Raw genomic sequence first — 22,928 nt, forward strand, 5'->3', positions numbered from 1 at the left:
TAGATGAGGAGATCCGCCTTATAGGTTCGCCAGCGGATCTCTTTGAGTGGGATCGTGGAGATCCGCCATCCGGATCTCCTTTGGGGATTAATACGCGGCGTTCTCTAGGTGAATATCCCTTTTGGTCCTTAGGATAATATCTCAATGTTATCATATTCAAAACAGTCACTGCTCTCACAACAAATCCGAAAAGGACCCAAAATACCCAACCTAACAAAACTCATACATAAATATACATATATACCCACTAATATACCATTAAATCCCTTCTCCCTCCTTATCCGTATATATACATATATATAAATGAACCAAAATGGAAAATATCAAAATCAGTCCCTATTTTGTGAAATAATGACAAATAAACCCAAAATCCCTCTACCACCATCACTAATATACTAATATATGTATATATATAAAAAATAAGAAGCAAATCATCTACTCCCCCATCCATACCCATACGCACATATATACACACATAAACAGTAAAAAAATGGTAAATATCAGGATCAGCCCCTGATTTATTTAAAGATTCAGAAAAGGACCCAAACACAATAAAACAAAAAGATAAAAAATATCAGAAACAGTCCTTTTGAAGTTTCGGATTTGTAAAAATATATTAGATCTAGTCTATTTTGTCATTTTAGCCCCCCAACTACCCAAATCGGGTCATGGCTTGTGACAGAGGATTCTAAAATGACGTTTTATTGAAAACAATGGTTCAAAACATTTGTAAACACACGGATCTACGACATTTGGATCCCGAACTACCCTTAAATCGGGTCACGGTTCGTATTGGGATCCAAACGAAGTTTTTTTTTATTTCAAAACCAAAATCAAATACTTATCCAAATGCAAAACAAAGATAAAATAGATAAATGATAAACAAAGTAAATAAAGAATGAAATGGGTCTAGTTCCTCGGATTATTACCTCTCGATCGGTAATGGAGATGCCAAATCAAGTCGATTGATAGAGTTTGGAGTCGGTTTTTTTTGGGTTTTTGGATGAATTCGGGTCTCGTCGAATTTCTCCAGGGGTTCGGGTTTTTTTTTTCCCTCCCTTTTGCCTTGGGCTCCATCCTATTTATAGGCAAATGGAGCCCCAAACTTCATTTATTTTTGACTCCAAGCCAACTTGGAGCCAAAGACAAGCTAGATGAGCTTATTCATCATTATCTTTATTGTTATGATTATTATTATTATTATGATTATTATTTTATTTTATGATTTTGTATTTCTTTTTTTTTATATATATATAAAGTAAAGAATGCACTTGGCATTCGGCCAAGTGCATTTGATGCACTTGGCCGAATGCCAAGTGCAGGGAGGGCTGGGCCTGGGCAGCCCAGCCCCGTCATGGGCCGTCCAATGGCCCGTGACGTAAATACCGGTCCCGATGGGGCCGCGTTTATATATACTAAAAAAAAACTGTTTACCTAAAAAAAATACCTCTAAAAAAAGCCAAAATCAATAACGATTGATTTTCGTCAAAACCGATTTTATAAAATTAGCTTTTATAAAATTGATCTTTTTACAAAACCCTATATATATTTTTTGGATTGCTCGAATACCAAAATAAAACCCTCTATCGTCCCGAGATTTTATTAATAATAAAATTAATAAGAAAAGGGCGTGAAATATCCCGAACTCGGCGAGACGATTTAAGATTCCACTCGCGGAACCGATTCGCCCGTTATCTCGATTCGATTTCCGAATTCGATTAAACCGGTCTCCGCGGTTCCTTCGAACAACGTTTTTTCTTTTATTTTTTATTGACTCATCATTTATTCCAATCGACTGATTTGGGTCCCTTTTTGTAATTTTTCTTCATCGGTCCTCCGACCCCGGTGTCTACACCGATATATCCGCTATTAAAGAACCCACATTCTAAGTCCCTTCTCTTCCCTGACTTCCCCAACCTACAGGCTTCCAATATCAATGCAATCATCCTCTTCCTCAGTAAGTGTCTGATTTGCTAGCCTCATATCCATCTGCCCCAATTTGCAATTTACTCTCCCCTCACAATGCCCGTACCGATACCTCCAGTAGCAAAATTGAAAAACAATACAAAATCGACAGAGACAATTTATCCAAAGCAATCACCACCAGACTCAAAATACCCAGAAAAAGGCACAAATACACAAAAACCCAGTCCACTGATAGCTTCCATTTGTATAGGGTTTTTAGGATCATTTTAGCTCGTTCTTGCTTTATTTCCATTCAATTCCGATATCATTTTGTTATCTTTTAGTTAAAATGAGTAATTTCCGTTATTTATTGCATTTTTGTTGTTTTCAGGGATTTTTGGGGCTATTTTAGCGTTTTTTGAGCCAAACCCGAGCCAAGTGGAATACTTCCGGACTATTAAGGGGCCTTCGGAACACTTTTGGGATTCATCAGAGACAAGTAGAGCGAAATTCGGAAGTCCATGGACCTACAAGGAGAGAAACCGGCCACATTTGGAGCCTCTCTCGTCGAGACAATACCTGTCTCGTCGAGACAGGCTCTCGTCTCATCGAGACATAGCATGTCTCGACGAGACGAGGCGGGGTAGCGATGGTTCCGAAAGGAACCATCGCGTGGTGTCTCGGCAAGACGCCTAGTGTCTCGCCGAGACACCATATCGTCTCGTCGAGACTACTTTGGTCTCGACGAGACGAGACGCTGGGAAGAAATTCCCCAGCGTAATCTTACCTCTTGAACGCGAATTTGGCCTTAAAAACTACCAAAAATACCCCTAACCTGGTGCACACTATAAATAGGAGCCATCTTCTCCATTGTTATGGTCACTTTTCCTTTCCCTCTTTTATTTTCCTTTTCTTTTTTCTCTTGTTCAGATGTTCATAATTTCAGTTTTCTTTTATTTGTAATTGTTTTTGGACGTATTGAAGATTGGAGAGGGATTTCTCTCCCCATTTGTAACCAGAATCAGACAGATCCGGGTTTTAGACTTTTAATTCCTTAAACTGTCTCTTACTCTTTGCTTATTTGGATTAATTATGATTCTTATTGATAATTTGAGCTTTAATTCTTTGGTTACTCTCATTATGAACTAATCCCCATCCAGTCTGGGATGGGGATGAGATTGATTGTGTAACCATGTATGATTAGGGATTTAGGTGTATCGAATTGTTTCCAATCGATTAGATTATGCATGCTTAATGACCTAGGTTTATCAGAAATAGGATCATTGCTAGAATGAGATTTGATGATGATCAACTAGCCTGACATTGCCGAACCTAATGCCTCGAGTCTTACAAATATAGGATGGTAGATAGACAGTTGCCTGACCAAGGAATTTCCTAACCCGAATTAGCATAATCTGACCTCGTTAGAGACCACTAGGAGTGCGGTCTATGGCTGGGCTTCGGCTTTAGCCTTAATCACCACTGAACCTAACGCTTTGCATGACCTAGGTTATATGCCTAATCAAGCCGTCAACCGAATGCATGTGAATAGGCCACTTAAATCGTCCATCTTCATGTGGTAAATTAGGTGATTACCGTCGATTATCGTTAGGATATACCCCTGAGTCCCAATAAATCATACATGGAATCCAATTAAGAGAATCCCCATCTTATATTGTTTCATCAATTAATTTGAATCCTTCCCTTCAATAGCTTTTATCTTTTATTTAGAAATTCACCTCTTTAATCACTCTACATCATATTCAACCTTCTGAACAATTGTGTTTTCCTATATTAGGTCGACTAGTTGTAAAAGATAGTCCTTGTGGTTCGATCTCGTGCTTAAGCACTATATTACTTGTTGCGATAGGATACACTTGTCCTGTTTATTGCTATATACTTTACGAGCATCATCCACCAAGGTACCAAAATTCAGTAATACAACGATAGAGCTTCAGAAATCAAAATAGCATTCACAGTCGACAGATGCAACTCATCTCACTTCATTTAAACAGACAAAGAACTTAACTTTAGGCGGCTAAATTCTTGGAAACACTAGCGTCTTCCAACCCACGGCCTTTGTTGCTATCGTCAGGAGCAATCCACCACAAAGCCTTCGAAGATCGAAGAATTTTGAAATGAACCAGTCACCGGACCGGAACCACGGCAGCAGAAATGGAGCTCGAAATGGACTGTCTCCTTCTCAATCGGACCCGAAACCAGAGAAAAACAACCTTCAGCAACACAACCACACCGCTCACTTGAAGATGGAGCGACATTTTACACTCTCACGGCTACCAGAGAGATCTTTGCAACTCTCACAGATGCCCTAGGACGGTGGCGACTGGAGAGACTATTGATTATGTGTTTTTCTGGGGATCTCTTCTTGAAACATAACCCACTCCTATTTCTGGCGATTCAAAATATCAAAATATTATCTTATTTTTATTTTGTATTTCCTTATTATCATATTAGTAAATCTAACACTATGTAAATGAATATTTGGGGTTTAATGAAGAAAACATAAAGAACATAATTACATCAAATTAAATATGATTCAAAGCAAGAATTGGAATAAATATCAACCCATAGATTAAAAAAAGAAAAGAAAAAAAAAGATAGACATCTTATCATAAAATTGAACGCCAAAGGCCATATTGAGGAGTTTTTATTTTATGAGACCCAAATCGTGTTGACTTGAAGTCAAAATTCCCCATATTGGACGGTGGCCTATTTTCACACCAATCCGAAGGAAAACCAGTTAGATATTTTATAATTAAAATTCCAATTTTTTCTATTGCGTGTGGGACAAGTAGTAGGTCTACCTCAACTTTATTACAACTATGTAGACACTTCTTTTTTTTACTAAAAGAATAACATTAATTGGTGGTGCTTACAATTGACAATAGCAACTAATCGTGTCTTTTCATAATGATTATACAGTTAAATCTCGATAAATAAATGTTCGATAAATTAATAACCTCGTTTATATAATAAATTCTTTCGGTCCCGACTTAGGTCAATGGATTAAAGTAATAACCTCGCTAAATGCATTTAAATCCTTAAAGATACAATGAAAATATAAATTAATAATTATTGAATTATATATATATATATATATATATATATATATATATATATATATATATATATATTGACCAAAACCTTTCGATCAATCAACTAGAAGTCATTTCTTCTGAAAAAATGCATCTATAGTTGATCGTTTTTTCTTTCCACCTAAACCAAAATGAATATCATCCTTAATTTTTTTTTTGTAGTGCAAACACAACTTCTGGTATATTTTGCTCATGTTGTAGCAAGTAGTTGTTTAAGGTGACCATTGCTTGAAAGACATCTTTTGACGATACATTTGCAACAACACAATTATCATCTGCCTCTGGATCATTTCCATCATCATTGTTCATTATTGATTGGATAATTTCTTCGTTGTAGGCGATTCCGTAACTGCATCATTCTCGCTAGGATAGTTCAAAAGATGTTCGACATCCATCACATTTCTATAGCATAAATTAGAAATGACATCACTTAATCCTTGGATATCTTCATCTAATTGACCAACTTCTGGTTCAGGAACAATGAAAAATTACTATAAAATAATAAATATTGATTTATCGATAGATGAATGATTTATTCATTTATCGATAAATAAATAATCTCGTTTAATGAATACTTTTTTCGGTCCCAAGGATATAAATTTATCGAGATTTTATTGTAATATGAAATACTTAGGGGGACAATCGGCAACAAATTTAGATAATCTATACTTTTTTTATTAAAATAAAAGAAGGGCTTGGTTTGGTTGTTCTCATCTTATTATTTGATAATTATTAATTTTGGGTAATAGGAAATCTGGACTTTTTAAAATCTCATTTACAGATTAGTTTTCCCACTTCTCAAAAAATCTATACACTTTCATTTCATTTGGAAAAAAATGTCCTGATATTTTCCATTCCTCATCTCCTCAAACGCCACAGAGAAGAAGGCGTTCACGAAGAAGATAGATTTGCAGGGGATTTTATAGCGAAGAGAACCATAAACAAGGAAATTACAGCGTCGTTGTCATGGATAAGGAGAAAAACGAAGGCCAAAGCAAACGAAAGGTAAATAATCTTCATGTCATTTCGTTTTAACGTTCATATAGTACATTGTTGCGTTTGTTGTTGCTGTTTGTGTTTGGGTTTGCGTTCATATTACGGGTGAACATGGTCTGGTTTAGTCCAAAAATCGAACCAAATCAAATTGGATCGAACCAAATTATTATTTTTTAGGACCGAACCAAACTGAATTACAATTCAGTTTGGTTTGGACTGAACCGAATTATTTCGATCCGGTCTGGTTTGATTCATGTTTGGACCGAATAGAAGAGAATTAACTGATTTCTTTTTTGGAAGATTTTTTTGTTCTTATGAAAGAGAATAAAAAAGATAAAGTAAATACCAATAAAAATGAATTAGAACTCTTTAACATTTAATACTTAATACTTACTAGAAAATAATTTTAAAATAAAAATGGAAGCATGGCAGGGCATGCCATTAGTTGTGGAAGCCTTTGTTTTAGAAGCACTAATTTGTGCATTGATACAGCACTAATTTTTTAGCATGTATGTGTTGTCAATGTACAAATTTATGCACAATATAATTTTAAAACCCATTGGATTATACAGCACTAATTTGTGCACTTGAGCATAAGTATAATATATCACTAAATACTAATTTGAATATTAACACGCCTAGACACGTTTTTAGTTGTATAATTCGGTTCAGTTTTCTTCGGTTTTAAACCGAACTGAATCGAAAACCAAATTGTCTGAAAATTTAGAACCAAACCAAATTGAATTACAATTCGGTTTGGTTTGGTCCGGTTTTTTCGGTCCAGCTTTTCGGTTTTTGAGTTTTTTGGTTTGGTTCTGCTCACCCCTAGTTCATATAGTAGATTGTTGTGTTTGCTGTTACTGCAACCTATACTATATTGCGTTTGCTGTTGCTGTGACAACAATGGGGTGTGTAGTTTGAAAACGCGACATAGTATAGTTTCTATACTATAGTAGATTGTTGTGTTTACTGTTTGTGTTTGCTATTACTGCAACCTATACTATGTCGTGTTTGCTGTTGATGTGACAACAATGGGGTGTGTAGTCTGAAAACGCGACAGAGTATAGTTTCTATACTATGTCGCGTTATTTGAAAACGCGACAAATGCGACATAGTATAGTTTCTGTTCTCTCCCGCGTTATCAAAATAACGAGACAAAAGCGATAGAGTATAGTTTCTGTTAGTTAAAAACGCGACAGAGTACAGTTTATGTTCTCTGTCGCGTTATTTGTAAACACGATAAACGTGACAGAGTATAGTTTCTATTCTCTGTCGCATTATTTGAAAACGCGACATATTTTATTTCTTATTTTTTGTCTTGTTGATTGTTAACACGACAAACACGACAACAATTATATCTGCAACATGATCAAAAGGTATCAGAAAAGAACAAAAGGAGAAAGAGTAACATAAACTTCAAGTACTCATATGCAATAAATCCAACCGCTCAAGTATCTAACATGTTTAATATGACATGATGTAAGGTTATTAGTGACAAATTGACCCCCAAACAAAGTACATTAAGTACTCGAAGTCCTCGAGTAGCTTGCAGAACTTGAGATATTACTTGGCATCCGTATTACATTTGGAAGTGGATGATGACAATTTAACCTATTATGTCCCACACCTGTTACATGTTGTGCGAACTACTTCTTCGCCTTGAGATGGTATTCTGCGTTGACTCTTTGGTCGTCCCTTAAATGACTTACTAAGAACTTTAGGAGGCAGAATTCTCATAGGGGGTTCGCAGGTCGTCCATTCTGATTGGTGACCAACTAGATATATAGACTCGACCCCAATTTCACTTTTTGGTTCTTGTGGTAAGGATCAACCCACTAATATGCATCCGTTAAATTAAATGTAACAGCAACCTGACATATGTGTTCACATGGAAGCCCGGATAGTTGCCATTTCCTACAAGTGCATGTTTTTTCGTTCAAATCCACAATCCCACCCTTTCTTCGATCACCGACATCAAACATGTGTTGATCGACATGACTACAAGAAGATCTTACAGATTTCAAAACATCTCGTTTCAGTTTCTCCTCGGCTCATTCAGATAAAAACGATTATCGTTCTCATGACATTGATGAAATGACCAACTAAATTATAAATTATTTTAAAATAACATACCTGCTATAGTGCATCTTTTGTAAGACCACATTTGAAGGATAGACCTTATAAACTTGACCACCATTGTGATCGATAAACGTCCACCTTTCCCTATAGTAGTATTGAATGATTCAAAAATATTTATGGTCATGATGTTATACCGACAAGTGGAAAAATAGACATGTGGCCATTTCTCTATTCCATCTTGCTCTAAATATGTGCATCGGGATATAAAGCAAATAGTCTAACGAATGATTCGTCAAAATCAGAAGTTCGATATGCTTTTGTAGTCTTCAAAAATACAACATCTATATTTTTAACGGCCTTGAATCTGCCCTTCATATTTTGTTTCAAATGAAATACACAAGCTCCATGTATCGCATTTGGAAAACCAAATTCAATGCATGTTCAATGCTCTTGTGTCTATCTGAAATTATGGCTATATCTTCGACATCGTCGATCCATTCCTTAACCTTGGTCAAAAACCAAGTATGTGATTCGTTACTTTCCCTATGTCCAATATAAAAGGCAAGTGGAAAAATCTTATTGTTACCATCTTTACCAACAACAACAAACAATATGTCTAGATATTTACCTTTTAAAAAGGTTTTGTCAACACAAAGAGCTAGACGAATATGTTCTTTAAATGCTCTAATTGATGCACCAAAAGCTAGGAAAAAGCATTTGAAGTGATCATCATCATCAGTTTCAATATGTATCACTGTACTCGGGTTCTTAGCCTTCAATGTCACATAATAATCCAATAACAACATGTATGACTCCTCAGGTGAACCACTTTGAGCTTTTAAGGCCCAACTTCTTGCTCTCTAAGCTTGCATGTAAGAGATGTTAATTTTGTAATCATGTTGGAAATCTTCAGCAATGTTAATTGGTCATTACACTCGATTCGAGAGATTAAACTTATCTTTAAGTAGTGTTCCTGCAACTCGTTTCACCGTCTGTCTATGATGTGATAATATTGTTGGGGTTTAGTGTCCTATAGACAATTGTTCCAGGATATAAACCTAATGTAAATGAATTGTTCTTTATATCATTTGTTTTAATAAGATATGGTTTCATAACTGTATAAAGGCAACCTCCTTTAAAGAACTAAATAAGTCTAATAAAAGGAAATCCCTGAGTTTATTTAAAGTGATTATAAAGTGTTCATGCAAGCATGAAGTGAGAGGAAACATTATAATAAACTAATAAACTTAAAAGCACCCCAAGCCAAGTGATATGTTTTGAATAGGGATTGATATAACACTGTTGAGACTTGCATGTAACAATGTTTTTTGTCGAGACAGAGAGCTGATCTCACAAGCTTTAGATATACAGATATCTGGACAGTTACATGGATCCAATGAATGGAGTTCATTAGGATTGGGGACCCGACTTGAGATAACAGGATGGGTAGATTTATCCTTGTCACCTGTTCATCTCATCGGTATTAATAGGTATAAGTAATCCTAAGACTCAAAGGAATGTTAATTAGTGATTCTGGATTATGGAATGTGATACTTTGATCCTGTTGTAACACGATCCATAACAGGGATAACTCTGGGGTGTGTACGACAAATGTTGGGTATCACAGGAAGTAATTGCAGGATAGTTATACATTGGATTGAGCATTTGTCACTCTTGATAAATGGGAGATACGTCCAAGGATCGCTTGTGGAAGACTTAACTCTAAATCCTTGCAAGGTGATAGCTTAAGACTTGAAATGCAGATTTCACTTAACCTATCTAACTTGAGTTAACTCGGCCTGTACAAGTAAAACGAACGTCTCGCTATATATAACTTGACATTGCCCATAGTCATAAGATTCAGTTCAAGGATGAATTTGATAAAGGATCGAATTATACTGTAACTAATACGGAAAGGTCAACGACGGAATCAACCTGTCTTCTTATAGCTCTGGGGGAATGTTTCGGATCTGTCAATCACAGTTCGCGTACTCATTCCGTTATGCAAAGATTAAACATAATTCTAAGGAATTAATTTAATAGTTGTATACTGCTATAAGCAATAAGAACCTAATAGGTCACACATAAGACTTGGAGCCCAAGAGAGAAACAAATGTTAATTAATTGATGGAAGCCCAACTGAGTCCACTAAGGCCCGGTAACATAGGGGGGCGATTTTATGTAGATAAAACATAAAGGAATTAATTTAATTTTGTAACAAATTATAATTACATTATGATTGTGAATTAAATTAATGGATAAGTACAAAAAAAATGTCTGTGGTATATATGTTTTGCGAACTCGAACCTATGGTATTTTTTTTTGCAAACAGAGATCTGTGCTAAACGCCGTTAGCAAACAGAAGCAAAATTGACTAACGATGTTAAAATTCAAAGAGAAAAGAGTTAATTTGGTCCTTATATTTATTTATTTTATAAATTAGCCCCCCTAATTATCTAATTATCATAAATAAACCCCAAAATCAAAAATAAAAATAAAAAATACCTTCTTCTTCTTCTTCTTCTTAAACTAAACATGCCCTAATTTCATTAACTTTTGGTAACAATAATGCAATAATCTCAAAAAGCATAATCAGTAACCATCTTCAGATGTGTTAATCATCAATTTCTCAAGAAACGCAAATCCATTGATAAACCAAATGCAACAATACTTCCCCAAAATTGAAAACCTTAATTTGATAAACCCTAATCTAATCACAATAAAACAAAAAATTCCCAATTTCACAAGACACAAAAGCATCAAGGCAAGCATACAGAACCCGCCATTCGATTTCTCCACAACCAAACTCCTCAAATCAACCGTATTCCCCACTCTCAATCCATCATCCTTCCATAATTTCGCAACATCGTTCGCAATCCCTACCCCGACAAACACAAAATCCCCATTCTGATTCCAGAGAAACTCCGTCAGAGATTGCGGGATGCACGGCGAATGCAGGATCTGAAATACGAGGCATCTGTTGCCGATACAGAGTTGAAGACTACTGTGAAGATCTCTGATAATTAGGGGTTGGAGACATCTGTGGAAATTGGGATTAAAAAGGTTGTAACTTTGAATCTGTTCTTCTATTACAAGACGGTTGCCGGATTTGGAACTGATGTTTGATTGTGATGATCGGCCGGTTAGAGGAGGAGGAGGAGGAGGAGGAGGAGGAAGAAGAAGAAGAAGAAGAAGAAGAAGAAGAAGGAAAGGAAGAAGAGAGAGAGAGAAGGAAAATCAAAAATTAAAAAGGGAAGAAGAAGGTATTTTTTATTTTTATTTTTGATTTTGGGGTTTATTTGTGATAATTAGATAATTAGGGGGGTTAATTTATAAAATAAATAAATATAAGGACCAAATTAACTCTTTTCTCTTTGAATTTTAACACCGTTAGTCAATTTTGCCTCTGTTTGCTAACGGCGTTTAGCACAGACCTCTGTTTGTAAAAAAAAAAATACCACAGGTTCGAGTTCGCAAAACGTGTATACCACATGCATTTTTTTTTACTTATCCCTTAAATTAATTATAGGATAAATAAGTTAGGAGGTTTAATGAGATTAAATTGCTTCTATTATTACCCTATCAATAAGTTATTATTATCTTTATATTTAGATATAATTATAGATAATAATAACAAGAGTATTATTCCGAATATAACTCTTATTAAGTAACCTAATTCTATCTAACTAGGGTTTAGATACAAGAGGTTATATATACCCCTCCTATTAGTGAATTTCGGCCAACATAGTAATCCCGTGAGAGAGAAAATTCAGCCCCCTATCGTAGTGGATCGATTCTTCACCGCTTGCTTCTGTTCAATTGATTTTTCATCTCTTTCGCTTTATCCTTGATCTTGTGTTGATTTATTAGAGGCAATTTTCTTTGGTTGCTTTTATACGGTTGAGTTCTAATCATCTTTTGAATTGTGTTTTTGTTTTGTGCTTGGGAACTCAGAGTAAGAGTTGTGGGCACTACGATTGCAACAGTAGATAGAACTACAAAAGGTATTTCCTTCTATCCCTCTTTATATGAAATAACGGTTAACGGATCTTGGTTAAAGGAAAAAGGTTAAAATTTTATATTTTCGCTGCCAAACGTTTGCCTATTTTCCCTCAAATATTTGATCTCTTGGACAAATGTGTTGATCGATACCATCCATTCTTCAAAGCCTGAACATTTCAGAACCCGGTATCACAATACCTCTAGCCCGCCACTTACATTTTTCAACATATGTACATCTAACTTCAAGCATAGACTTGTTAGATTTGTACACCTTCCATTGGTACATATTTAAGATTGCATGTTTTCCGAGTGGATCTTGCAGTTCTCCTTTGTTTGTGAAAATATCGTGCACCTTTAAGGTGAAGGCACCTTGATCTGCAAGTTTTTCAGTAGCCAACACGGGTGCATCAGGGGCTGCTGGAATCCACCACAATGGATCAGTCATTCTTCTTTGTCTTTTTTAATCATCCTCGGTCGATTTCAGGACATGATCAACTTGCCCCTCTGTTTTGATAGCACTAGCTTCACTCTGCCGTATAGGTACATCATTTTGAACTTCTTCAACATCATAATCATCGACACAATCATCACTAGGATATGCATCTGATAACATCCACAATGTTATCGTTAGGACTTCGTTGGGAATATTCCCTGAAAGAAGGATCGAAAGGAAGAAAAGCCATAAAGGACCCGGCAGCTCAGGATATACGATGTACGTCTAGCGTAAAGGAGGATGAATGATATGTATATGGTGACACGCCCTTATCCATCTGAGGTCCGCCACATAAAAGGATATGTCCTTACACGATCCGCCAAGACAGGATAGTAAGCTGTTACACGATGGAATCACCATCAAACATTAATGATGCCTTAGAGGCAATAACAGCTCGGAGGTAAAGATCAGAGTTAAGTCGCATTAAAATGGCATTACACTTTATTAAAATGCATTAAAAAGGAGCCATTACGGTTATCACTTAATCCTATATATATAAATACCCCTGTAATAACACGTGGAGAGGCACACACTATCTAAACCCTACTTGTGATTACAGATTATTCTCTCAAGTACATTACTGATTTAGGCATCGGAGTGCCCCCGATCGAGCACAACGGCACCCCACATAGACATTATTCGGTGTAAAGAAATCAACGTGATATCAATTGTTGCGGTGAGCATGGAATCCTAAGAATAATAGGATTTACACGACGGAGATTAGAATGTCTTCAAACGATCTTAACACTCCCATTAGAGGTATCACTATTACAACAAACCCATGAAATACGTCAGTCAAAATTGATGGCAACAATAATATCACTCCTCCCGTGCATGCTACACTTCCCCTAGACGGCGTAGTTCAACCATCACATGAATGGTCTCCAGAATCTTTCTTTGAACAAATGGTGGAATTTGTTCGTCGAGAGTTCGACAATGAATCCACTGAGAGGGCCCAAACCATACTAACTATAAACAAGTTAATTGATCAGGCTAGAAGGGTGTTCAATGACCAACCGATCTAAGGCGGAGCCACTAATACAATACAAGAAAATACGATGCAAAACAATTCCGAACATCATCGGGAGCGGTCACGTTCCCGCCATAGACGTTCGACTGGACCTTACCAAAACGTTAATATGGCCAGGAATGAAGGATCCCTTTCTCCACAACGGTTCACTGTGGCGGTAGAAGCACGATTCTAGGAGGAATCATGAAGGCAAAATCAGAACGCTGAACTGTACGTCCATCAGGTTAATAGGCATTCGCCTTTTACTGTCTGCATTCTGGGATATCAAACGTATGGGCGATTCAAAGCGTCAAATTTGCCACAGTATAAAGGAGAGGATAATCTGAAGGTGCACAGAAGGAAGCATAGGGAGTTGATGGACATATATGGGGCGAATGAAGGAATCCTCTACAGAATGTTCTCCACTATGTTAAACGGATAAGCATATGGGTGGTTTCAATCCTTGGCGACAGGATCTATACACAGCTGGGAACAATTGAGCAGGGAATTTTGTGCTAAATTTGTAGGTAGCATCCCACTCGTGGTGTCTAGTAGAACATTGTATGATCTTAAGCACAAGGAGGGCGAATCCCTAAGGACCTATATTAATCGATTTAATAAATTGTGCATTGACATAACCAACGTTGATGTTAATACGGCGGTTGAAGCGATCATTAAAAACACAAGATGGAAGCGGTTACAGGAAAAATTGGTTATCCATAAACCACAGACAATGGTGGAGTTAGTGGAACGCTGTAAAAGGTTCATGGAAATTGACGATATAAACCAAGCCGTTAGATCGCCAGCCACCAGATCATCTGACAGAAGAGACCGGGGCAGATCTGGTAGAAGGGAGAACAAATGAGCGGATCCAAGAGGAAAGTGAACCTCCAAAAGCGGACCAAATTACACGCCCCTTAATACCCCTAAAAATGAAATTCTACTGTGGCTGGAGAAGAGTAGATTCAAGTGGGACATTACATATCCCGACCCAAAAGGAAAGGAGCATGTCCCAATGGGCAAAAACGCAAAGTCATATTGCTGGTTCCACAGGAGACAAGGCCATGACACTAATAAATGTTTTGCGTTGGATAAGGAAATTGAAAGATTGATCGAAAGAGGTTTGCTTGATAGTTTTGTGCAAGGCGATCATGGCGAAGGAAAATAAAAGGAGGGCCCCAAAGCCAAAACAAAAGGATTCATAAATGTTATTGCAGGTGGACCAGGATATCAACCGCTTGCTAAAAAGGCAAAAACGTACGCTTTGGACAAGGTGGATCTTAAAAAACCTTTTGCAGAGATGGGCTCAGCAAATAGTCCTCATGCCGATGCTTTGGTGATCCTGATGACCATTGAAGGATGGGATATGAAGAAGGTCATGATTGACATTGGAAGTTCGTGTAATGTAATTACAAGAGGAGCATTTGTGAAGCTGAAAATACACCTTATACAGGTAGAAGCAACCATCGTGGATATTCTAGGAGTAACTGGACATACAGTTTAGACTAAAGGGCAAGTGATGTTGGAGTGTGAAATCACAGATGGAGATCAGACTTGGAAAAGAGAGCAAGAGTTCACCATCCTAGATGGTCGGCTCACATATAATGTCATTTTAGGAAGGCCATTCCTTTCAGAGGCGGCTGCTTTAATTTCCGTCCGCCATTTAACCATGTACATGCCAACTGCCAAAGGCGGGGTAATGATTAAAGGAAGCCAGAAAACGGTTCAAGAAACATATATGGCTTCCTTGGCTATACGCCCGCAGGCTGAAAATGAAGAAGAGGAGGAAGAACAAAACAATACGGCACTGGGTGACATGGAGATGTGCTTTATTTCAGAAGGAAAAAGGGTGAAAATTGTGAAAGGGCTCCAGCCAGAAATTAGAGAGGAGATTGTGAGAACCCTAGTTGAATGTCAAGAAGTTTTTGTAGGGGATAATGAAATATTGAGAGGAGTGAGCCTTGTGAGAACCCTAGTTGAATGTCAAGAAGTTTTTGGAGGGGATAATGAAATATTGAGAGGAGTGAGCCCAAATCTCATCACTCATAAACTAAACATTACGGAGGATGTCAGGCCTATCACCTAGAAAAGGTGGAACCATGGGCTTGAAAGACAAAAGGCAATAGAGGAAGAGATTGCAAAACTCAAAAAGGCGAATGCCATAGAGGAAGTAATCTATACCGAATGGCTGGCGAATGTAGTTATTGTCAAGAAGGCTGGAGGGCCTACATAAGGTGTGTTGATTTCACATGTTTGAACAAAGCATGCCCGAAAGACAACTATCCATTGTCGTGCATTGATATCTTGGTAGATGGGACCGCGGGACATGAAGTTTACTCTTTCACAGATGTAAAGTCCAGCTATCATCAAATACCTATGGATCCTAGTGACATGATCAAAACATCATTTATTACACATCAGGCTACCTATTGTTTTAAGGTGATGCCTTTTGGCCTAAAAAATGTAGGAGCCACGTATCAACGAACGATGAATAAAATATTCAAAGATAAAAAATGTGATCATTTCTCCATATACGTGAACGATATGATTATAAAGAGCAAAACCATGGAGAGGCATACATCGGATATCAAAGAAGTATTGGATGTATTGAGAAACCATAATATCAATTTTAACCCAGAAAAGTGTACGTTCGGGGCCACATCTGGTAAATTCTTGGGCTATATCATTAAGCGCAAGGGAGTGACAGCCAATCCGGAGAAAATAAAGGCGGTGCTAGAAATGAAGGGGCCCAAGAACCTTCAGGAGGTACAACGTCTAAATGGGAGGATTATAGCTTTGGGAAGATTCATATCCTGTTCTGCCAGACGATGTCTTCCCTTCTACGAGGTGATCAAGAGGCAAAAGTTATTCGAATGGGATGAAGACTGTCATCAGGCTTTCAAAGGAATTAAAGAGTTCTTGACGAAACCGCTAATGATAAGTAGACCAGTTAAAGGAGAGGACCTTTACCTGTATGTTTCGGTTGCAGAAAAGGCGGTATGTTGATGAGGAAAGAATCTAGTAAGATGGTAAACTATTGTGTGTGTGTGTTACGATTAAGATCTTTCTACGTGTTTTAACTCTACTAGACGCTACGTAGGGGCAAGTGTACCCCGTCGTATCAAGTAATAAACTGGTTAAGACCGGGTATCGAATCCACGGGATTTATAACTACAAGTATTAGACTACTCGGTTTTACACGTTATCTAACTGGTGAATACTTTAGACTTGAGTTTGGGTGACAACTACAAACCACTCCTAAACTATGGTGAAACAGAATTGTGTAATTCAAACTCTAACAAAGTGTTACGGGCAGTGATAAGTTATAACATAAGACAAACAACTCGAAACATATGCAATTAATACTTTACTCTTGCGAAGACGACTATCTATAGACCGAACAACTCCGTGAGGTTCTTAGGTCGTGATTTCCCTTTAAGGTGACTCTAATTCTTAGGATCAGAAACTAGGGCCCGTAAGTTCCGTGGCTCGTCAATTCCTATGGTTTCCGGATTGTCAACTCCGGTAAGGCAACACCTATAATAGAGTTTGGAATAATCAATTATAAGTATCAAAGCAAGCAATAAAGAATAACACGTAAAGTGAAACGGAATTGTAAATCATATATTATAAATGTGGAACGTGTAAATACGGAATACAACCAAGCCTAGTACATAGAAAGAGTACAAGCTAATTAACAAGTAGAAAGGGAATAAGAATCGGCCCTTAGAACTAGCTAACCGGACTCAAAGTCGTCTCTTAGGAATTGGAGGTGGAACTCTCGAGCTTGGTGGATGCGGATGGAACGGAACTTCGACGACGTGACAGAAGCAATACACAAGCTCTCAAGGTGATAGAGTTTTATTACACAAAATCTGAATTTGATAGAGTTTTCTTACAAAATCTCCATATCTAAATGAGTGTTAAGCACTCATATTTATACACAAATCAAGCTTGGGTCATAATTGTAATTACATTAAGTAAGAAGACTTTGAATATAGAAGACTTTGAAGGAAGACTTTGAATATGAAGGGAGACTTTGAATGTGAAGGAAGACTTTGAATTTGATGTAGAAAATGGGCCCCAAACGAAATAATGAAGCATATGATGCTTCATTATTTGCCTATTTTCTCCATTGCACACCTTGTCCCCTTTTTCTTGCATTTTCCTTTGAATTGGGTGTCTTTTTCTCTTTCTTCTAAAAAGCTGATTCGTCGTCGCTAAAGGTCATTATTATGTCGCTGAAAATCAATATTTCGTCGCTGAATAAAAATGGAGTTGCTGAAGTTCATCAATAATTTCTCAAGGTTCCATGCTCCGCGTGGAACATATTGAAGGAAAATAGACAAGCCTACAACGGAATAATAAAATTTTATCTATTTTATCTATTTCTCTTTTCCAAGATATGTTAATTGTTATTTCATATAAAGAGGGATAAAATGAAATACCTTTTCTGAAGAACTATCTACAGTTGGAAACGAAGTGCCCACAACTCTTAATCCGTGTATCACGAACAACAAAAGAAACAACACAGAAAAGAAAGACGATTAGTAATCAACCTTAATAAATAGCAATCGCAATGACTGCCTCTAACAAAATCGATACGAGATCAAAGAGAGAGTAAGAAAGATTGTAATTAGCCGAGACGGTTTCGGAACGATTCCTCTTGCCCCCTTGTATGTGTGTTGGTCGAAATATTGGGGTTAGGGAGTCTATTTATAGACTTCTCAAAACCTTAATCTCAGTTATGTTAGGTAATTAATTAATTAGAATCTTATTCGGAATATGATTACTAATTAGATAATCAAATAAACACTCATTATTATCTAAATAATAACTAATTATATCTAGATAATATTATTAATAAAATTAATAATTTAATTATTGTTAGGGATAATTAATTAGAGTTTCAATCTCATTAAAATCTCTAATTAATATTATTAGATAATCCTTTAATTTAATTCACAACTATAATCCAATTATAATTATTAATCAAATTAATTTATCCCTAATTTAATTATAAATTTCGGCCCATATATTAGTGTCTCACTAATTACATTTTCGTCCTCTGGTTCCAAGTCCCATATGCAACCCATTAGGTTCCTCATTGCCACTAGCCGTATATATCCTTTGAAATTAATTCATCCTGATTAATCCCAACATATATATAACGGAATACCGTCGCGAGCTGTTACTAGCAGAACCTATGATATTCCCCCAGAGCAATTAAGAAGTCAGGTTGATAACTGACTTTAACCTTTCAGCATTAGGTGCGGTATAATACGATCCTTCATCAACTATATCATGTTGGTCAATTCCTTATAACCATGGAACGTGTCAAGGTTACATATAGCGAAGAGTCTATTTTACTTGTACAGGTTGAATTCACTCTGAAAGATAAGTTAAGTGAAATTTCTATTTCTACTCTTAACTCTATCACCTTGCAAGGATTTCAGTTAATTCACCACAAGCGGCCATTTGGATATATATCTCCCATTTATCAGGAGTGACGAATGCTCAATCTGACATTAACTATTCTGCAATCACTTTATGTGATACCCAACCCTGCTCTCACACACCCCAGGCTCTCACTTGTTGGATCGTGCTCGCACAGAATCAAAGTACCAGACTCCATAATCCAGAATCATTAATTAATGAATGTTTGAGTCTGAGGATTAGTTATACCTACTAATACAAATGAGATGAACAGTTGACACATTTAGATAAATTAATCCATGTTGTTATCTCAAGTCGGGTTCCAATCCTAATAAACTCCTTTACCGGATCCATGTAACTGTCTAGATATCTAAATATCTAAAGCTTGTGAGATCAGCTTTCTGTCTCGAAAGAAAACACTGTTACATGCAAGTCTCAACAGTAATATGCCAGCCCCTATAACATATTACTTGACTTGGGTTGATTTTAAGTCTATTGGTCTATTATAAAGTATAGTCTCACTTCATGCTTGTATGAACACTTTATAACTACTTAAATAAACTTAGGATTACTTTCTTTATGAAAGATTTGTGCCTTTATATATAGTTATATTTTAAAGCTATATATCTGATTAAATAAAAAATTTATTCATTAATATTTATATCCTAAAACAATTGTCCTTAGGACACTAAACTCCAACACATATCACGCTCCGCATGGACGTCGAAAATTAGACCTGTTTTCATCGTTTTTTCCGTCTCGTACGTTTATCCTGCAAAGCACAACTATGAACATCGAGATTACATAATTCATTTATTTACTTTATTTATAACAAAATGAGATTCAAAATGATGAAAATTAACTAAAATTAACTAGAGGTACATAATTTATTTATTTCTTATTGATTTATTGAAATATGCATAAAACTAACACTAAAATCTAATAATTTAGCTTAAAAATAAACCCTAAATTATCCCAAAAACATCCCTATCAACTTTCTCACACTTAAAGCTTTACTTGTCCTCAAGTAAACTAAACCAAACCCGTAAAAGGACTAACCAAACTAGCAAACCACTTGATTTAACCAAGTGACACTAAGAATTTGTACAAATAAGCATTTGGAAACAAATATGTAAACGATGCTTAAGAAGCCGTAATCTGATTATCAATATTCACATTTTAACTAAAAGAGGCATATTTAACCGAACAAGCTTGAAGGGGATAGTGTGTAAAACACCTCACAAATGGTGGTTCACTCAATCACATAATTTTTTTAGTGGGTCGGTGTTTATACTCTCTTCTTTATACTTACTCAAAATCATACCGAGTTTGCATGTTCATCCGGGTTTTTCCATTCTTGTTATGGTTGACAACATTAAAAATGAGCTCTCGGAGTGGGTTGTAATGTAGGTGAGGCTTTTTAGTGGTTAAAGGTTAATTTCCGGGAACTCAAGTTTGAATGCCGAATTGGTGGTTGCATCACATTTTTATTGATTTCCCTAGCAAGTGGAGATAATCTTGAAATTGCTCGGTGTAGCTTGAGAATGGCTAAAACTCCCATTTTTTTTCCTTTTTATCTTGAGAGAGGCACAAAAACGATTTCAATGATGATTTGTATTTTCTTGCTAGGGGTTTTGCTTTTTTTTCGGGTTTTTAATGCACTTGATTTTATCTGGTATTCGAACGAGAGGAAAAAGGGTTAAGTGTTAAATGGGTGTTAGCAAAAAAATCGGTTAATAGGCTCGAGGGGGCTTCCTAAGGGTTTATGAAAAATGAGAAAAAATCAACAAGAAAGAATTAGACTAAGTGACCTCATTTATCATCTATTGTTCTTTTACTAGAACGAATGTATTTAACTCGGTATTTAGTGCAAACTCTATGAATTGAGTGAAGCAAAAGCACACAAAATGTCAAGAAAAGTAGAGCTTTTTGATGTTTGCTCTTTAGGCTCAAATATAGCTCACACGATATTTAGGTTCTTTTGTGTTTTTCAAACTTCCCTAAAAGTTAAAGTTCGATCGTATATGCCTTTAATAGTAACATATGAATTAAAGAATCAAACATAAGCAAATTATCACAAAGTAAACTTAGTGCAATCCTAGTGTTTTAAGTGTACCAATAACATTGCTCGGGTCTTACACTAAAACTAGTTGGCATGCCAAATCCAAGTTCGCGTTTAGATCTACATAAAGAGCAAATAACGAAGCTTAATTTCGGACGAAGTATACAAATTTATATATATATATATTTTATAACTTTTTTTTTCAAACACTAAATGATTTTTTTTTCTATTTTATATATATGAGGGTTGTCTACCCTATCCCTCCTCACACTTAAAAACGCAATAAGTTCTAACATTGCGAAATAAATTTGAAGCACAAGGTGTAAAGAAAACGAGTAAGGTGTAGAAGACTCCCTCAAAAATCTTTCGGTGGTGGTGGATATGAAATGTTCCGCTCCCGATAGTAATGACTTCTGAAGTATTCGAGATATCAACTCTGGAACTCGGTTGACATTTATAAAAAAAAGTATGAAATTTAAAATTTAAATTGGGGTTGTAAGATTATTAATGTGTAAAAAAAACCTTTTTTTTATTTGATTATATATATATATATTTTTTTTTTTATTTAAAAAAGAAATTAGAAAAAAAAAATCAACCCGTTGGGGCTGGCAGGCGTCGCTCAGCGGCGGTGGGCACCGCCGTGCAGCACTGCACGGGGAGCGTGCTGCTGCGCGCTCCGCGTGTGGCAGCTCCTGGAGCTGCTGCACTAGCGTCCATCAGCCTTTTTTATTATTATTTTTTTAATTATTATTATTTATGTAAATTAATATATAATATATTACATAAAATTAATATATATTCCAAAAAAATAATTTTTCACTTTTTATTTAATTATAATTATTATATTTTTTTTTGCCAACGTCAATACTTACAATTGTCTTCCAAATCGCCCCACCGAATCGACACAAAACTACACGAACACCTAAATAAAATATAAGAAGAAATAATTAAACATACAAAAATAACTTAAATGTAAAAACTTTAAAGGTAAACTAAAAACATAAAATTAAACTTTATTCGAGCTTGGGTTGCCTCGCAAGAAGCGCTACATTATAACCGGTGAGCTCGACTTAGAATTTTCTCCTAGGTGTATGCTTCAATTCGCGTTAGGAATGTAAATTCTTGAATAAACAATCTGTGCCTGCAAAACGGGTTTTTAGTTTCAAAGAAATTTAATGTAAACCAAAAGCTATATTTAAAGAAATTATTGAAGAGTTTAGTTTGCTCCCTTTTTGACTCTTTTGGTAGTTCAAAAAGAGCGAAATTTTCCAAGTTAGAAGGAACCTCAAACTCTTCTAATTTTGGATTCTTTTCCATAGGTTCACACTCAACCGGCTCGTCGATTAGAATCTCTGTTTCCTCACAATTAAGACAACCTTTATTATTTGGAGAATTCTCTTGAGAAAGCTCAATTAACTCGAGCTTTTCATTTTGACCAACCAAGTTGGCATCTCTAATTGAATCATCCGCGGTTGAATCAATAGGAGACTTCAATCTAGCGATTTGATTTCCCAAATCCATTCAATATGCCTCAGTGTTAGATAATCTCACAAGAATATCTTTAAGCATAGAGATTACCACATCGGATTGCGGGTTGATTGTTGGTGCGAACATCCGTCATCCTTGTGGTCATCCTACAGATGACGATTATAAGACATCATACCATGGAAAAAATCATTAGTAACAACAAGAAATAAAATAAAATATTCACAAAAAGAAAGTAATATTTACAAATATTTAGACTAACAGTAAAACGTTTTTGTCTAATATTGCAAGAAAGTATAAATCCCCGGCAACAGTGCAAAAACCTTGATGAGGAAAGAATCTAGT

General features: G+C 36.1%; 1 protein-coding gene across 1 annotated transcript in view; it reads left to right on the forward strand.

Annotated features, from left to right (window-relative positions):
• Positions 1 to 22,928, forward strand: part of LOC136218463 (uncharacterized) — a 39,236-nt gene that overhangs the window by 266 nt on the left and 16,042 nt on the right. Inside the window, exons 2-3 of the mRNA XM_066005341.1 lie at positions 5,803 to 6,026; positions 12,051 to 12,100. Coding sequence (XP_065861413.1) covers positions 5,803 to 6,026; positions 12,051 to 12,100 — 274 coding nt within the window. The remainder of the gene's footprint in view (positions 1 to 5,802; positions 6,027 to 12,050; positions 12,101 to 22,928) is intronic.

This window comes from Euphorbia lathyris, chromosome 1 (genome assembly GCF_963576675.1).
Source record: "Euphorbia lathyris chromosome 1, ddEupLath1.1, whole genome shotgun sequence".
Lineage (NCBI taxonomy): Eukaryota > Viridiplantae > Streptophyta > Magnoliopsida > Malpighiales > Euphorbiaceae > Euphorbia > Euphorbia lathyris.